The sequence below is a fragment of the Salmo trutta genome, chromosome 5 (assembly GCF_901001165.1).
Source record: "Salmo trutta chromosome 5, fSalTru1.1, whole genome shotgun sequence".
NCBI lineage: Eukaryota > Metazoa > Chordata > Actinopteri > Salmoniformes > Salmonidae > Salmo > Salmo trutta.
The window spans coordinates 20,157,878-20,173,287 of record NC_042961.1 but is presented as its reverse complement, the minus strand read 5'-3'; the positions used below and the strand labels follow the sequence as shown (position 1 = coordinate 20,173,287).

The 15,410-nt window shown below is 46.0% G+C and overlaps 1 protein-coding gene across 7 annotated transcripts in view; it reads left to right on the top strand.

The window, feature by feature from the left end:
• The window catches only part of LOC115193820 (latent-transforming growth factor beta-binding protein 1), a 124,584-nt gene that overhangs the window by 82,968 nt on the left and 26,206 nt on the right, over nt 1-15,410 (top strand). For 4 of the 7 annotated variants that reach the window (XM_029752872.1, XM_029752870.1, XM_029752868.1 and 1 more), the window contains 9 exons: nt 328-453; nt 745-864; nt 4,546-4,668; nt 7,290-7,412; nt 9,518-9,640; nt 10,629-10,754; nt 11,235-11,363; nt 13,244-13,366; nt 13,531-13,662. In XM_029752872.1, coding sequence (XP_029608732.1) covers nt 328-453; nt 745-864; nt 4,546-4,668; nt 7,290-7,412; nt 9,518-9,640; nt 10,629-10,754; nt 11,235-11,363; nt 13,244-13,366; nt 13,531-13,662 — 1,125 coding nt within the window. The remainder of the gene's footprint in view (nt 1-327; nt 454-744; nt 865-4,545; nt 4,669-7,289; nt 7,413-9,517; nt 9,641-10,628; nt 10,755-11,234; nt 11,364-13,243; nt 13,367-13,530; nt 13,663-15,410) is intronic. The other 3 variants (XM_029752869.1, XM_029752873.1, XM_029752874.1) reach the window with 3 other exon arrangements.

Sequence of the window (15,410 nt, the reverse complement as noted above, 5' to 3'; positions counted from 1 at the left end):
ATCGATGGACAGATCAAGAGATTCCATCACTTTTAGCCTGAACTTACGCTGCCATTGTTGACATTGGACGGAGTAGTGTCTGACATGGTTGTACAACATTAGCGACACAGGACTAGAATTATTGGTACTCCATCACATTTCGCCAGGGTTTTGGGGATTATGCTTAATGGGTTCGGGTGAGTACCAAAAAAGGAATGGTTATTCTTCAAAGATTCTTGAATGTACTGTCTTTGTTGGAGCCAAGTGACCGCTCTGCTATCTTCAAATCTCTCCCATCTCCGTCTCTCTCTCCTCGTCTCTCCCTCCCTCTCTACATCCCTTTCTCAGATTTAAACGAGTGTCTGAACACCCACACGTGTCCTGAGGATGATTTTTGTGTCAACACCGTGGGTTTCTACACCTGTTTGCACTGTGACAGCGGCTACAGGATGAGCCCGACAGGCCAGTGTGAAGGTACAGGACGCACCCTTCCCATATTTGGGTTCTATTTTGAGAGCTTTAGGGGCGGGAGAATTAGAGGGGGTTTCATGGTAAGACAAGGGCATGGCTGTTTTTGACCTATCAATAACATGGTATGCATATGGCTTACTCATACATCAAGCACTCATCCCACTGAAACCAATGGCCTTTTTTGGTGTTGATTCTCTCCTTGCCTCTTTTATAAAACTAATTTCCCCACACCTCTGTCTCTCTCTGTCTCTCTCTCTTTCTCTCTCTCACTCTCTCTCTCTCTCTCTCTCATAGATATAAATGAGTGTCTGGACTTGGGTGTGTGTCCGTCCGGCCTGTGCATCAACTTCCCAGGCTCGTATGAGTGTGATCTGTGTCCAAAGGGCTTCCAGGGCCAGGGAGGACAGTGTGTCGGTATGTGACTGAACATTCTCCCTCCCTCACAAATAATCAGGAGCATCGAAATTACTGGAGCGGCTTGGCTCTGCATTCAAATTCCTTCCACCAATTTGGAGTAAAAAAAAAAAAGACTTGTTTGACAATCCATCGTTCTGTGTCTTGTGCGTGAGTGTGTGTGTGCACGCATGTACAGTTTAAACATACACTACATCACCGAAGTATGTGGACACCAGCTTGTCGAAGATCTCATTCCAAAATCATGGGCGTTAATATGGAGTTGGTCCACCTTTGCTGCTATAACAGCTTCCACTCTTCTGGGAAGGCTTTCCACTAGATGTTAGAACATTGCTGCGGGGACTTGCTTCCATTCATCCACAAGAGCGTTAGTGAGGACGGGCACAGATGTTGGGCGATTAGGCCTTGCCGAACCATGAAAAACAGGCCCAGACCATTATTCCTCCTCCACCAAACTTTGCCCGTGGCGCTATAAATTGGGGCAGGTAGCATTTTCCTGGCATCCGCCAAACCCATATTTGTCCATCGGACTGCCAGATGGTGAAGCGTGATTCATCACTCCAGAGAACGCGTTTCCAATGCTCCAGAGTCCAATGGCGGCAAGCTTTACACCACTCCAGCCGACGCTTGGCATTGCGCATGGTGATCTTAGGCTTGTGTGCGGCTGCTCAGCCATGGAAACCCATTTCATGAAGCTCCCTTCGAACAGTTATTTTGCTGACGTTGCTTCCAGAGGCAGTTTGGAACTCGGTAGGGAGTGTTACAACCGAGGACAAATGATTTTTACTCGCAACACGCTTCAGCACTCGGCGGTCTCATTCTGTGAGCTTGTGTGGCCTTCCACTTCACAATAACAGCACTTACAGTTGACCGGGGCAGCTCTTGCAGGGCAGAAATGTGATGAACTGACTTGTTGGAAAGGTGGCATCCTATTCCGGTGCTACGTTGAAAATCACTGAGCTCTTCAGTAAGGCCATTCTACTGCCAATGTTTGTCTATGGAGCTCGATTTTATACACCTGTCAGCAATGGGTGTGGCTGAAATAGCCGAATCCACTAATTTGAAGGGGTGTCCACATACTTTTGTATATATGGTGTAGGGGTGTGTGTGTCTGTACGAACGTAGAGAGAACACCCACTGCTCTGCTGTTAGGTGTGTGCTTTGTCCTGCGGCTGGTATTGACATTGGCTCGTCCCCCACTCCATCTCTCTTACACTCCGCCTTTACTACGAAGTCCAAGAGTTTCCCCTGAATCCCTGAGCCACAGCGCTGGTTCACTGCTTCTGTCTTCTCAAAGCCCTCACACAGACTGCAAGCAAGGGGAATTGGGACAGACTGTATTTTTGGCGATGTATTTAGTGAGACTATATCAATATTTAGCATTTCTAAGACTATCCTCATTTAATCTTTAGCGTTTCATACTATCCTCCGCTTACAGTAATATGTTTTTTAACCTGCTGTTGGTCATATACTGCCCACCTTTGAAAACTCACCAGCTACAGTGCCTTGCGAAAGTATTCACCCCCCTTGACATTTTTCCTATTTTGTTGCCTTACAGTCTGGAATTAAAATAGATTTTTGGGGGGTTTGTATCATTTGATTTACACAACATGCCTACCACTTTGAAGATGCAAAATATGTTTTATTGCGAAACAAACAAGAAATAAGGCAACAACAAAAAAATAACTTGAGCGTGCATAACTATTCACCCCCCCAAAGTCAATACTTTGTAGAGCCACCTTTTGCAGAAATTACAGCTGCAAGTCTCTTGGGATATGTCTCTATAAGCTTGGCACGTCTAGCCACTGGGATTTTTGCCCATTCTTCAAGGCAGAACTGCTCCAGCTCCTTCAAGTTGGATGGGTTCTGCTGGTGTACAGCAGTCTTTAAGTCATACCACAGATTCTCAATTGGATTGAGGTCTGGGCTTTGACTAGGCCATTCCAAGACATTTAAATGTTTCCCCTTAAACCACTCGAGTGTTGCTTTAGCAGTATGCTTAGGGTCATTGTCCTGCTGGAAGGTGAACCTCCGTCCCAGTCTCAATTCTCTGGAAGACTGAAACAGGTCCCCCTCAAGAATTTCCCTGTATTTAGCGCCATCCATCATTCTGACCAGTTTCCCAGTCCCTGCCGATGAAAAACATCCCCACAGCATGATGCTGCCACCGCCATGCTTCACTGTGGGGATGGTATTCTCAGGGTGATGAGAGGTGTTGGGTTTGAGCCAGACATAGCGTTTTCCTTGATGGCCAAAAGCTCAATTTTTGTCTCATCTGACCAGAGAACCTTCTTCCATATGTTTGGGGAGTCTCCCCCATGCCTTTTGGCGAACTCCAAATGTCTTTGCTTATTTTTTTCTTTAAGCAATTGCTTTTTTTCTGGCCACTCTTCCATAAAGCCCAGCTCTGTGGAGTGTACGACTTAAAGTGGTCCTATGGACAGATACTCCAACTCCGCTGTGGAGCTTTGCAGCTCCTTCAGGGTTATCTTTGGTCTCTTTGTTGCCTCTCTGATTAATGCCTTCCTTGCCTGGTCCATGAGTTTTGGTAGGCGGCCTCTCTTGGCAGGTTTGTTGTGGTGCCATATTCTTTCAATTTTTTAATAATGGATTTAATGGTGCTCTGTTTTTATAACCCAACCCTGATCTGTACTTCTCCACAACTTTGTCCCTGACCTGTTTGGAGAGCTCCTTGGTCTTCATGGTGCCGCTTGCTTGGTGGTGCCCCTTGCTTAGTGGTGTTGGAGACTCTGGGGCCTTTCAGAACAGGTGTATATATACTGAGATCATGTGACAGATCATGTGACACTTAGATTGCACACAGGTGGGCTTTATTTAATTAATTATGTGACTTCTGAAGGTAATTGGTTATACCAGATCTTATTTAGGGGTTTCATAGTAAAGGGGGTGAATACATACTCTATGCACGTACCACTATTCTGTTTTTAATTTGTTATTTTTTTCATTTCACTTCAACAATTTGGACTATTTTGTTTATGTCCATTACATGAAATCCAAATAAAAATGTATTTAAATTACAGGTTGTAATGCAACAAAATAGGAAAAATGCTAAGGGGGTGAATCCTTTTGCAAGGCTCTGTACATGTGGAATGCAGACTAGGTCGCTGGGTACAGTATAGCAGATTGAGGGCAGTCTGCTGGTACTTTGTCTTGTCATTGAGGTGCATTAGGCCTCACATCAGGTTTAATCCTAGCTCCAAGACATCATGTTAGCTGCCTGGGAGACCTGCAGCAGAATCAACACACACATTCTATGAGTGAAATCCCTACCCTGTATGGACAGTATTACCCAACCATATTTATAGCAGCAGTAACCCAGCCTGCAGATGCCAGGGTCACACAGCCAGGGATACCCTCAAGTCTCATTGGAGGTAGTGGTGCTTGTTTAGCTTCTTAGCTAGGTCATGCCAACTTTCAATGGGTCTGTGTCCGTGTGGTTGTATCCTATGCAAGATAATGAGGGTTGTTTACACACATTATGCAGTTCCAGGTGCATTACCTTAACCCAGGTGAAGGTTGGCCCAATCCATTAATCACAAATACCAGTGTGCTGGAGTTTCTTTTTCAAATATCCTTCCTAACATGTCAGCATGTTTAGACATTTGAGATATTAAGCACATTGTAAAAGTCTTTGACTCCCATTTTCTTGACTCTGCCCAGACGTAGACGAATGCCTGTTCCCGTCAACTTGTGCCAACGGGAGGTGCTCCAACTTTGAGGGATACTTTGTCTGCTTGTGTAACGATGGATTCACGCTCAGCTTAGATGGACAATCATGTGAAGGTAACATCCTAATTATTTTCCCTAGTGTCTATCTCTATGTTTCATGGTTTTATGTGACTTTCAAATGACAGCCCAACACTGTATGGACAGTGTTGCACAGCCATATTTAACATGAGTTTCTAGGAGCCTAATCTATTTCTACCAACCATGGACACATAAAATTATGACCAAATATATCGGCACCCTTCTGCGGTTATCTTGGTGAAAGGCTGCGCAACCAAGTACTATCTCCGGGTGCCAATAGTTTTGTCCATGTCATTTGTCTTTATTTTCTCAATTAAAATTGTGAACATAAGTTTACAAAAATACAATTGGTTCTTTAATCTTGAAAATCTAATCACAAGTTGTGGTGACCAATATATATTTTTTAACTTATTCTGGAAGAAATAGGGAATTATTTAAGAAAACTACAGTGCTGTGAAAAAGTATTTGCCTCCTTCCTGATTTCTTATTTTTTTGCACATTTGTCACACTTAAATGTTTCAGATCATCAAACAAATGTTAATATCAAACAAATGTTAATATACACAAAGATAACCCAAAATGCAGTTTTTAAGAGATTATTTTATTTATTAAGGGGAAAAAGCTATCCGAACCTTCATGGCCCTATGTGACAAAGTAATTGCCCCCCCTTGTTAAATCATGAATTTACTGTGGTTAATCACATGTTTTGGAAAGCTGAGTTCAATTTCACTAGCCACACCCAGGTCTGATTACTGCCAGACCTGTTGAATCAAGAAATCACTTAAATAGAACCTGTCTGACAAAGTGAAGTAGGCCAAAAGATCTCAAAAAGCAAGACGACATTTCGCGATCCAAATAAATTCCAGAACAGATGAGAAACAAAGTAATTGACATCTACCAGTCTGGAAAGGGTTACAAAGCCATTTCTAAAGCTTTGGGATTCCAGCGAACCACGGTGAGAGCCATTATCCACAAATGGAGAAAATTTGGAACAGTGTTGAACCTTCCCAGGAGTGGCCGGCCTACCAAAATTACCCCAAGAGCGCAGCGACGACTCATCCAAGAGGTCACAAAAGAACCCAAAACAACATCTAAAGAACTGCAGGCCTCACTTAAGGTCAGTGTTCATGACTCAACCATAAGAAAGAGACTGGGCAAAAATGGCATCCATGGCAGAGTTCCAAGGCAAAAACCACTGCTGACCAAAAAGAACATAAAGGCTTGTCTCACTTATGGCAAAAAACATCTTCATGATCCCCAAGACTTTTGGGAAAATATTCTGTGGACTGACGAGACAAAAGTTGAACTTTTTGGAAGGTGTGCGTCCCGTTACATCTGGTGTGAAAGTAACACAGCATTTCAGAAAAAGAACATCATACAAACAGTCAAATATGGTGGTGGTAGTGTGATGGTCTGGGGCTGCTTTGCTGCTTCAGGACCTGGACGACTTGCTGTGATTGATGGAACCATGAATTCTGCTCTCTACCAAAAAAATCCTGAAGGAGAATGTCCGGCCATTAGTTTGTGACCTCAAGCTGAAGCGCACTTGGGTTCTGCAGCAGGACAATGAACCAAAACTCACCAGCAAGTCCACCTCTGAATGGCTTAAAAACCCCAAAATGAAGGTTTTGGAGTTGCCTAGTCTAAGTCCGGACTTGAAACCGATTGATATGCTGTGGCGTGACCTTAAGCCGATTCATGCTCGAAAACCCTCCAATGTGGCTGAATTAAAACAATTCTGCAAAGAAGAGTGGGCCAAAATTCCTCCACAGCGATGTGAAAGACTCATTGCCAGTTATCGCAAACGCTTGATTGCAGTTGTTGCTGCTGAGGGTGGCACAACCAGTTATTAGGTTTAGGGGGCAATTACTTTGTCACATAGGGCCATGAAGGTTCAGATAGCTTTTTTCCCTTAATAAATAAAATCACTTAAAACTGCATTGTGTGTTTACTTGGGTTATCTTTGTGTAATATGTAAATTTGTTTGATCTGAAACATTTAAGTGTGACAAATGTGCAAAACAAATAAGAAATCAGGAAGGGGCAAATACTTTTCACAGCACTGTACATGTGTGCTAATATATTTCGGCGCAACTGTACAAGGACAAAGAACACCTTAGGAAAGGTGGGTCACTCAGCGTTCCCAGAGAGTCTGTGTTGCATGTGGTGGATGGCTGTGAGTAGTATTCACACAGTATCCTGACCAGCCACAGCGGGTAGATATGATACGAGTCGGAACAGGAAGTCGTTAGACCATGTGACACAGTCCAGATAGGCCTTTATAGCAGCAGTAACCCAGCCTGCAAATGTCTGGGTCACACAGCCAATCCCATAGGGAGACCCTCCAAAGTCTCATTGGAGGTAGTGGGGCTGGTTTAGCTTCTTAGCTAGGTCATGCCAACTTTCAATGGGTCTGTGTCCGTGTGGTTGTATCCTATCCAAGATAATGAGGGTTGTTTACACACATTATGCAGTTCCAGGTGCATTACCTTAACCCAGGTGAAGGTTGGCCCAATCCGTTAATCACACATGCAAGAATACCAGTGTGCTGGAGTTTCTTGTTCAAATATCCTTCCTAACATGTCAGCATGTTTAGACATTTGAGATATTAAGCACATTGTAAAAGTCTTTGACTCCCATTTTCTTGACTCTGCCCAGATGTAGACGAATGCCTGGACCCGTCAACTTGTGCCAACGGGAGGTGCTCCAACTTTGAGGGATACTTTGTCTGCTTGTGTAACGATGGATTCACGCTCAGCTTAGATGGACAATCATGCGAAGGTAACATCCTAATTCTATGCCGTAGTGTCTATGTGACTTTCAAATGACAGCCCCAAACTAGCTCTACCAAGTCCCTGAATGATCTAGAAGACTGGATGACATTATAACTGGATGATGTCATAGTTTAGAGAATTACCCTTTTAGCCCAAGCTGAATTAGCCACTGGTTAGAAACTTCCAGAATGCCCATAAATATAAACAGCATAATTGCTACACAGAGTGAATGCTGTAAAAGTAAGTACTACCCCATAATTACTCATTTGTTCGGGCACTGTTTGTATATGTGACATAGTTAATGACTTTGCCTGCCTAAGACTGTCAGTTTAGCCAAGCGAAGCACTTTTTCTTGGCTTTTTCCACAGTATTTTATGCCAGTCACAAGGCACCTTGCTTAAAGGACTATTTTACCCATGTAATCGGGTGGTTTTGTTGTTTTCAGTAGTCCAAGGTAGATGCATTCACAAAAAAAAAGGCATTTCAAAACGATGTCGGTGTCTAGATATCCATCTTTGAATGTCCTGATCAGTCCTGATGTTCACCATTGTCCATTTGAGTCAATTCCTACAACTCCCAAGATTCCCCTCTCTCTAACTGGGTAGAGTGGTCGGTGTGCGGGTTGAACTTGGTTCAACAGTAGGTGTCAAACAGTGGAGGCTGCTGAGGGGTGGATGGCTCATAATAATGACTGGAATGATATCAAACACATAGATACCATTCCACTAATTCTGCTCCAGCCATTATCATGAGCCCGTCCTCCCCAATTAAGCTGCCATCAACCTCCTGTGGTGTCTCAAAAGTGCTTCACCTTAATCAAATATATGACAGGAGAGATTATTTCACAGAAAATAATAATGTTCCTTGAGATTTGCCGGAGTTTAGCGTGACGGAAGGTAGCGAACAGCCATGCTCTGTGCTCTCGTCGTGTCCCGTCATTGAGCAGAGCAGCCCAAGTGGAGCCGTTGCTATACTCACACACATGCAGAGCCAGCAGGAAGCGGGTGACACACAGAGAGGAGCAGCTAATTTACTAACGGAGGAAATGATTTATCATTTCTGGTTTCGGGCAGAAGCAATCTGGCCTGGGTAGTGTAGGGCCTGATCGTCGCGGGCATGGGTAGGGATCGGGCCGAGCTCTAGTAAACATTGGTCACTGAAGATAATTTGAATTACACGTCCACCATCGGTTGAACACATATGAACAACGCGACAGGTGGATTCAGCTAGCAAGAGGTGTTTTCTGTGAATCACTGGCATAGAAGAGCTGTTTTCTGTGAATCACTGGCATAGAAGAGCTGGGTGGTGCAAAGTCTCGCATGGTGAAGTACTTTGATTCGGCATTGCAACTTTTTCGATAGCTCTGATGCAACTGTAGGCTAAATTATATTTCCAGACCGTATGTATGGTGGATTGACTAGAAATACACATGAAAATATATTTTTGGTAAAATTCCCATTTAAGATTGAGGCCTTGTGGTGCACGTTTATAAATCATTCAGGATTTGCCCGGCAGCTCCCAACTTTTTCAGCGGACCATAGTGCCCACAGTGAAGCTATTTGGTCCTGCTGAATAAATTATGGAATTTCAATAACCAACTTGGGCTGTTTGGGGCAATATATGTTTGGGGCAGTATATATGAAACACTGAGCTTCCACTCAAGTTGCTACCACATATCAATGTCTCTTCATATTTCTCCCAATATGCCACATCAATGTCTCTCGCTGTTCACCCGGCCCAATTTGCCCTCTGGCACCTGAAATGATAAGAATTCTCTCTTTGCTACCTTGCTCAGGAAGTCTGTATCAAAATATGACTTATTCAACGGCCATTCGAGAGGTGGTATAAAGTCCTACAGCATTGACAATACTTTGAACCCACCTGGGCATTAAATTGACATTATTGAAAGTATTATTATTTCTTTAATGTGCTAGACATGTTGTGCCTCTTCTTATGCATAATCTCATCCTCAGATAGGAATGGGCCATGTTGGATGTGATTGACTTTAGCGACACCGCTCAGAATTCTCAGTGCTGCACCCTGAGCCTTACAGCTTTTGTGTGATGGTTTGTGTGATGGTTTTGCCTAACAGTGTTGTGTGTTGTGCCCCAGATGTGGATGAGTGCCAGGATGAGCAGGTGTGTACCAGGGGCCACTGCCAAAACACTGAGGGCTCTTTCCTCTGTAACTGTGGGCCCGGCTTCAGGGCTTCTGCGGCAGGGGACCAGTGTGACGGTAAGACTCTCATTATCCTCTGACTCTTGCCATTACACGCTGACTTATACCGTTATACATTGACTCATACCATTGTACACGTGTGTGTACAATTACACCCTCACATACACAATTACACATTTTCTCATTCAGTAAAATGTCTTGCTGTGCAGTGGATATTTGGGACACATTGGAGTTAGCTGTGTTTAGATAGATCTGGAAAAAGTTCTTAAAACATACGCAGTGTACAAAACATTATGAACACCTGTTCTTTCCACTTCAGACTGACCAGGTGAATCCAGGTGAAAGATATGATCCCTTATTGATGTCACTTGTTAAATCCACTTCAATCCGTTTAGATGAAGGGGAGGAGACATGTTAAAGAAGGATTTCTAAGCCTTGAGACAATTGAGACATGGATTGTGTATGTGTACCATTCAGAGTGAATGGGCAAGACAACATATTTAAGTGCCTTTGAACAGGGTATGGTAGTAAGTGCCAGGCGCACCGGTTTGTGTCAAGAACTGCAACGCTGCTGGGTTTTTCACGCTCAACAGTTTCCCGTGTGCATCAAGAATGGTCCACCACCCAAAGGACATCCAGCCAATTTGACACAACTGTGGGAAGCACTGGAGTCAACATGGGCCAGCATCCCTGTGGAACGCTTTCGACACCTTGTAGAGTCTGACGAATTGATGATGTTCTGAGGCCAAACGGGTGGGGGCTAAATATTAGGAAGGTGTTCTGAATGGTTTGTACACTCAGCATATATTATAATCTGATAATGATTCAGAAGATTGGATTTCTGAACCGGTATCAACATTTTGTACATTGTTAATCTAATTGAATGCATTTTGAATCATGTAATGTACAAACACATGGTAGAGAATATCTCGCTACCCTAATTCAAATCCTGAAACACCAGTCGAGCATGTCCTCTATCTTCCCATAAAGCATAGTGTGTGTGTGTGTGTGTTGCCTGCATTGAGAGCTGTCCCGTTGGTTGCAGATGTGGATGAGTGCCAGGAGCTGATCGTGCCCTGTGACGGGGTGGGCCAGTGTGTCAACAACATGGGCTCCTACCACTGCAGATGCCCCCAGGGCTACCAGCAGATCAACGGCACCAGCTGCCTAGGTATAGGCCACTCACTCCCTCCCTCACGTACTCATAAACATACACGCAAAGACACACACGTGCACACACACACACACTCACACTCACACACTGACATAGATGCAGACACAGACACCTTCACACTCTCTTTGATGCAATAATTTGATATGCCTATACACACATAAACACACACACACACACGTGCACCTGAACACACACTCTCACCAATACGTTAACTTATTCTGACATACGCACACCCACATCATGTGAGCGTGCCAGAGAAGCTGAGAGGCCAGGGGATTTCACCTATCTCCCCAGCCTGTGGTCATGCTGATGTCATTCTTCATTATACGTGTGTACAGAGGAATCGGACACTGAGGCACCTGCAACAGTTAACAAGCCTCTGGCCCGTATCTCCCTCCCTTCCCCCCTCCTTCTTTCCCTGGCGTGTCATGTCGAATGACCTCACACCTGCGCCTTGGTCTGGCTGTCCCCCGACAGATGTTGACGAGTGTCTGGACGACCCGGAGCTGTGCTCCCCACACGGGGAGTGTCTCAACGCTGAGGGCTCCTTCTACTGCGTCTGCGAGAGAGGCTTCGCCGCCAGCCAGGACAAACACACCTGTGAAGGTAGGCCACACAATAATATGCCACCTCTTCCAGTGATCGGCAGTTGTTGTGGCGGTGTTTCTCTGGGCCAAGATGCTTGGTGACATGTGATATAAGCCGAGTGACTCATTTTCTTCACCCAGTCACTCATTCGTTCTCTCACACTCTCGCGTCACTCTTTCTTGCGTCCTACGTGCAGCGGTGTAGTAGAGGGAAAATGCACGTGAGCACCTTTTACCCTCCTATCGCAGAGACGTGCGTTGATAATAGAGGGGCTGTTACTCTGTTCGCTGCAAATTGCCGTGAACGGCGATCAGCGTTTACGCACGCACGCACACACACACACACACACACACTCTATCCACAACAGCAGTTCTTTAGCGGTGGTTTGATTGATAGCAGTGCCATGTTTGGTTGTGGTTTTCCTCTGGTTTAACTGATGTGTATCTGACATTTCTACGATGTTAGGTCGGATGCTTGTCTAACGCCTCCGTCTCATGCCGCATGTTCCCTCCGCTCTGCTGGCTCCGTCTCTCTCCCTGCCGATGCCTTGTTGCTCCTGGAAGAGAGTGGCTTTCATTTCTTTCACATATGGTTTCTGCTTTTTTTTCCCACCAAAGACCTTGATGCCAGGAGTCTTGCCCCGTGCCAGAGTTGTTTTAAATGCCCTTTCCTGCAGTAAAAAAAGAGAAAAAACAGAGAAGGAAGCCTTTGAGCTCGCTGTCTAGACAAGGAGGAATATTTTCTGCTGTACTCTGTTACTCCTGATTTATGCAGGAGCTCAGGCTCAGTGAGTGAGGTCCTCCGTGTGTGTGTGTGCGTGTGCGCGGGCAGGTGTACGTACATGCGTATGGAGTTCTGGACATCATAAGCAATTACCACTACAATAGTATTTTTGGTCGTAATCCAATTTTCACCTTTCATGTCGTTTCACTGATCCTTTCACTGAGGAAATGAATTAGGCGGATGCGCCATAGTACGTTAGCATCCTGCATGTTGCACAGGTCTGTGAAGCTGACAACAGGACATCCTTCAGCAGAGTTCACGGCAGATTACTTTTGCAGGTGCCATCACTGAGGCTGAGGGGTGGGATTCCAATTAGCTAAAGACAGACACATGATCCTCCCAAGACAAAAGGATCCAAGCAGAGGAAATAGCATTTACTGTTAGGGGAGTTCTCCTCTTCCCTCCTCCCTGTGGTAGAAATATGTTTTCAGCCTGAACATGGCTCCGCGATAGGCCCCTGTGAGGTGGGGCCACGACCTTGTTTAATCCTGGGAACATGGGCCCAGTGAACCAGCAATAGGACATGGGCCATAAAACACCTCAGCGCCCCCCAGCTCAGTCCTCGCAGCTCAGCCCCCGCAGCTCAGCCCACCGCTTTCCCTGTTTATCTTGGACCAGCAGAACCACAGCTGAGGAGCAGACTGGGACTGAGGCCTGGACCACAATCAAAGCACAGGGGTCCTGGGCCACAGCTTTTCTACCCAGACCCCAGCTTGGCTTTAGTACAGTAATACCCCCAAGGGGCCACAGACTGTCCTCCCCTGTAACAGCCAAAGGATGGTCTGACCCAAGAAGAAGGATGTTTGGGCTCCAGGGAAGGCCTGTTTTGACATCTAGATTGAATTGGGTCCAGCAGAGATCAAGAGGAAGATGAAACCTGCTGTGGCCTGTCACATCTGCTTCTGCGGTTGTCTCTCGCTCTGTATATTTCATCTCTGTCGCTGATGACGTGAAGCTTTTTCTATGAGTCTCGGTGCACGGACCTTCAGGGTATCCAAGGACATCCAAGTCTTCAACTGTTTGGTGTTTGTTTCAATCACCCCTTGAGAACGTTTTTGTTGTTGTTGGCATATAGGGCATACCGTTATGCTGAGTGTGTGTGTGTTTCTTTGCAGACGTGGATGAGTGCTTGGATGGCACCAGGTGTGTTGGCGGCTCCTGTGAGAACAGCCAGGGTTCCTACAGATGCCAGTGTGACACTGGCTACCGCCTGCAGGCAGACACTGACACATGCCTGGGTTGGTAACACTCTGTCACACAACTACATATCCCATCATTCTCGATGCCGATCATGATTTCCTGAGGACTACAATTCAAGCATCGCTACTGTGTTCAGTTCAGTGGGGTGTAGAAGTGTTTAGCTGGGTTTTGACTGGGGTGCTGTGGTTCTGTGCTCTCCCAGATATCGACGAGTGTTCAGAGTTGGGGCGGAGCATCTGTGGGGCGTGGCGGTGTGAGAACACGGAGGGCTCCTATAGGTGTGTGGTGGACTGCCCCCCTGGACACAGCCATGGCCCAGAGGGCATCTGTATGGGTGAGTCGGGCATCATCAGGGCAGCCGTAGCCCTGCAAACTTTCAGCCGTCGCCCCGTCCAATCCTTTGCTTTAAAATACTCATGCGCTCCTATTCCACAGATGTATCTCATCTTACCCTCCATCCATCCATCCATCCATCAAAACTCACCTTACCCCCTCACCCATCAACACACCTTTCCATACCATTCCCCATCCATCTACATGCATTTTTGTTCTGGCCTATGAACTGCGTTTTGGTGGACAGTGAGCAGGCACCTTGGCTTGACTCCTGTACATGTACACTATATAAACAAAAGTATGTGGAAATACCTTTACATTTGTGGATTCGGCTATTTCAGCCACGCCCGTTGCTGGCAGGTGTATAAAATCGGACACACAGCCATGCACTCTTCATAGACAAAAATTGGCAGTAGAACGGCCCGTACTGAAGAGCTCGGTGACGTTCAACATGGCACCGTCATAAGATCCCGCCTTTCTAACAAGTCAGTTCATCACATTTCTGCCCTGCTAGAGCTGCCCCGGTCAACTGTAAGTGCTGTTATTGTGAAGGGGAAATGTTTAGGAGCATCAACGGCTCAGCCACAAAGTGGTAGGCCACACAAGCTCACATAACGGGACCGCCGAGTGCTGAAGCGCGTAGCACATAAAAATTGTCTGTCCTCGCTACCGAGTTCCAAACTGCCTCTGGAAGCAACTTCAGCACAAGAAGTGTTCGTCGGGAGCTTCATGAAATGGGTTTCCATGGCCGAGAAGCAGCATACAAGCCTAAGATCACCATGATCAATGCCAAGCGTCGGCTGGAGTGGTGTAAAGCTCGCCGCCATTGGACTCTAGAGCAGTGGAAACGCTCCAATGCATAGTGCCAACTGTAAAGTTTTGTGGAGGAGGAATAATGGTCTGGGGCTGTTTTTCATGGTTCGGGCTAGGCCCCTTAATTACAGTAAAGAGAAATGTTTTATTATAATTCTATATATTTTTTTGTACCTTTACCCCTTTTTCTCGCCAATTTTGTGATATCCAATTGGTAGTTACAGTCTTGTCCCATTGCTGCAACTCCCAAAGGTCGAGAGCCGTGCGTCCTCCGAAACACGACCCTGCCAAGCTGCTCTGCTTCTTGACACAATGCTCGCTTAACCCGGAAGCCAGCCGCACCAATGTGCGCCCGGCCCACCACAAGGAGGGGCTAGAGCGCGATGGGACAAGGAAACTCAGACGACGCTGGGCCAATTGTGCGCTACCTCATGGGTGTTACGACCGGCTGTGACACAGCCCGGGATCGAACCCGGGTCTGTAGTGACGCCTCAAGCACTGCGATGCAGTGCCTTAGTCCACTGCGCCACTCGGGAGGCCCCTAAAGGGAAATCTTAATGCTACAGCATACTAGACGATTCTGTGCTTCCAACTTTGTGGCAATAGTTTGGGGAAGGCCCTTTCCAGTTTCAGCATGACAATGCCCCCGTGCACAAAGCGAGGTCCATACAGATATGGTTTGTCGAGATCGGTGTGGAAGAACTTGACTGGCCCGCACAGACACCTTTTGGATGAATTGGAACGCCGACTGCGAGCCAGGCCTAAATGCCCAACATCAGTGTCCGACCTCGCTAATGCAATGTTCCAACATCTAGTGGAAAGCCTTCCCAGAAGAGTGGAGGCTGTTATAGCAGCAAAGTGGGGACCATCTCCATATTAATGCCCATGATTTTGGAATGAGATGTTTGATGAGCAGGTGTCCACATACTTTTGGTC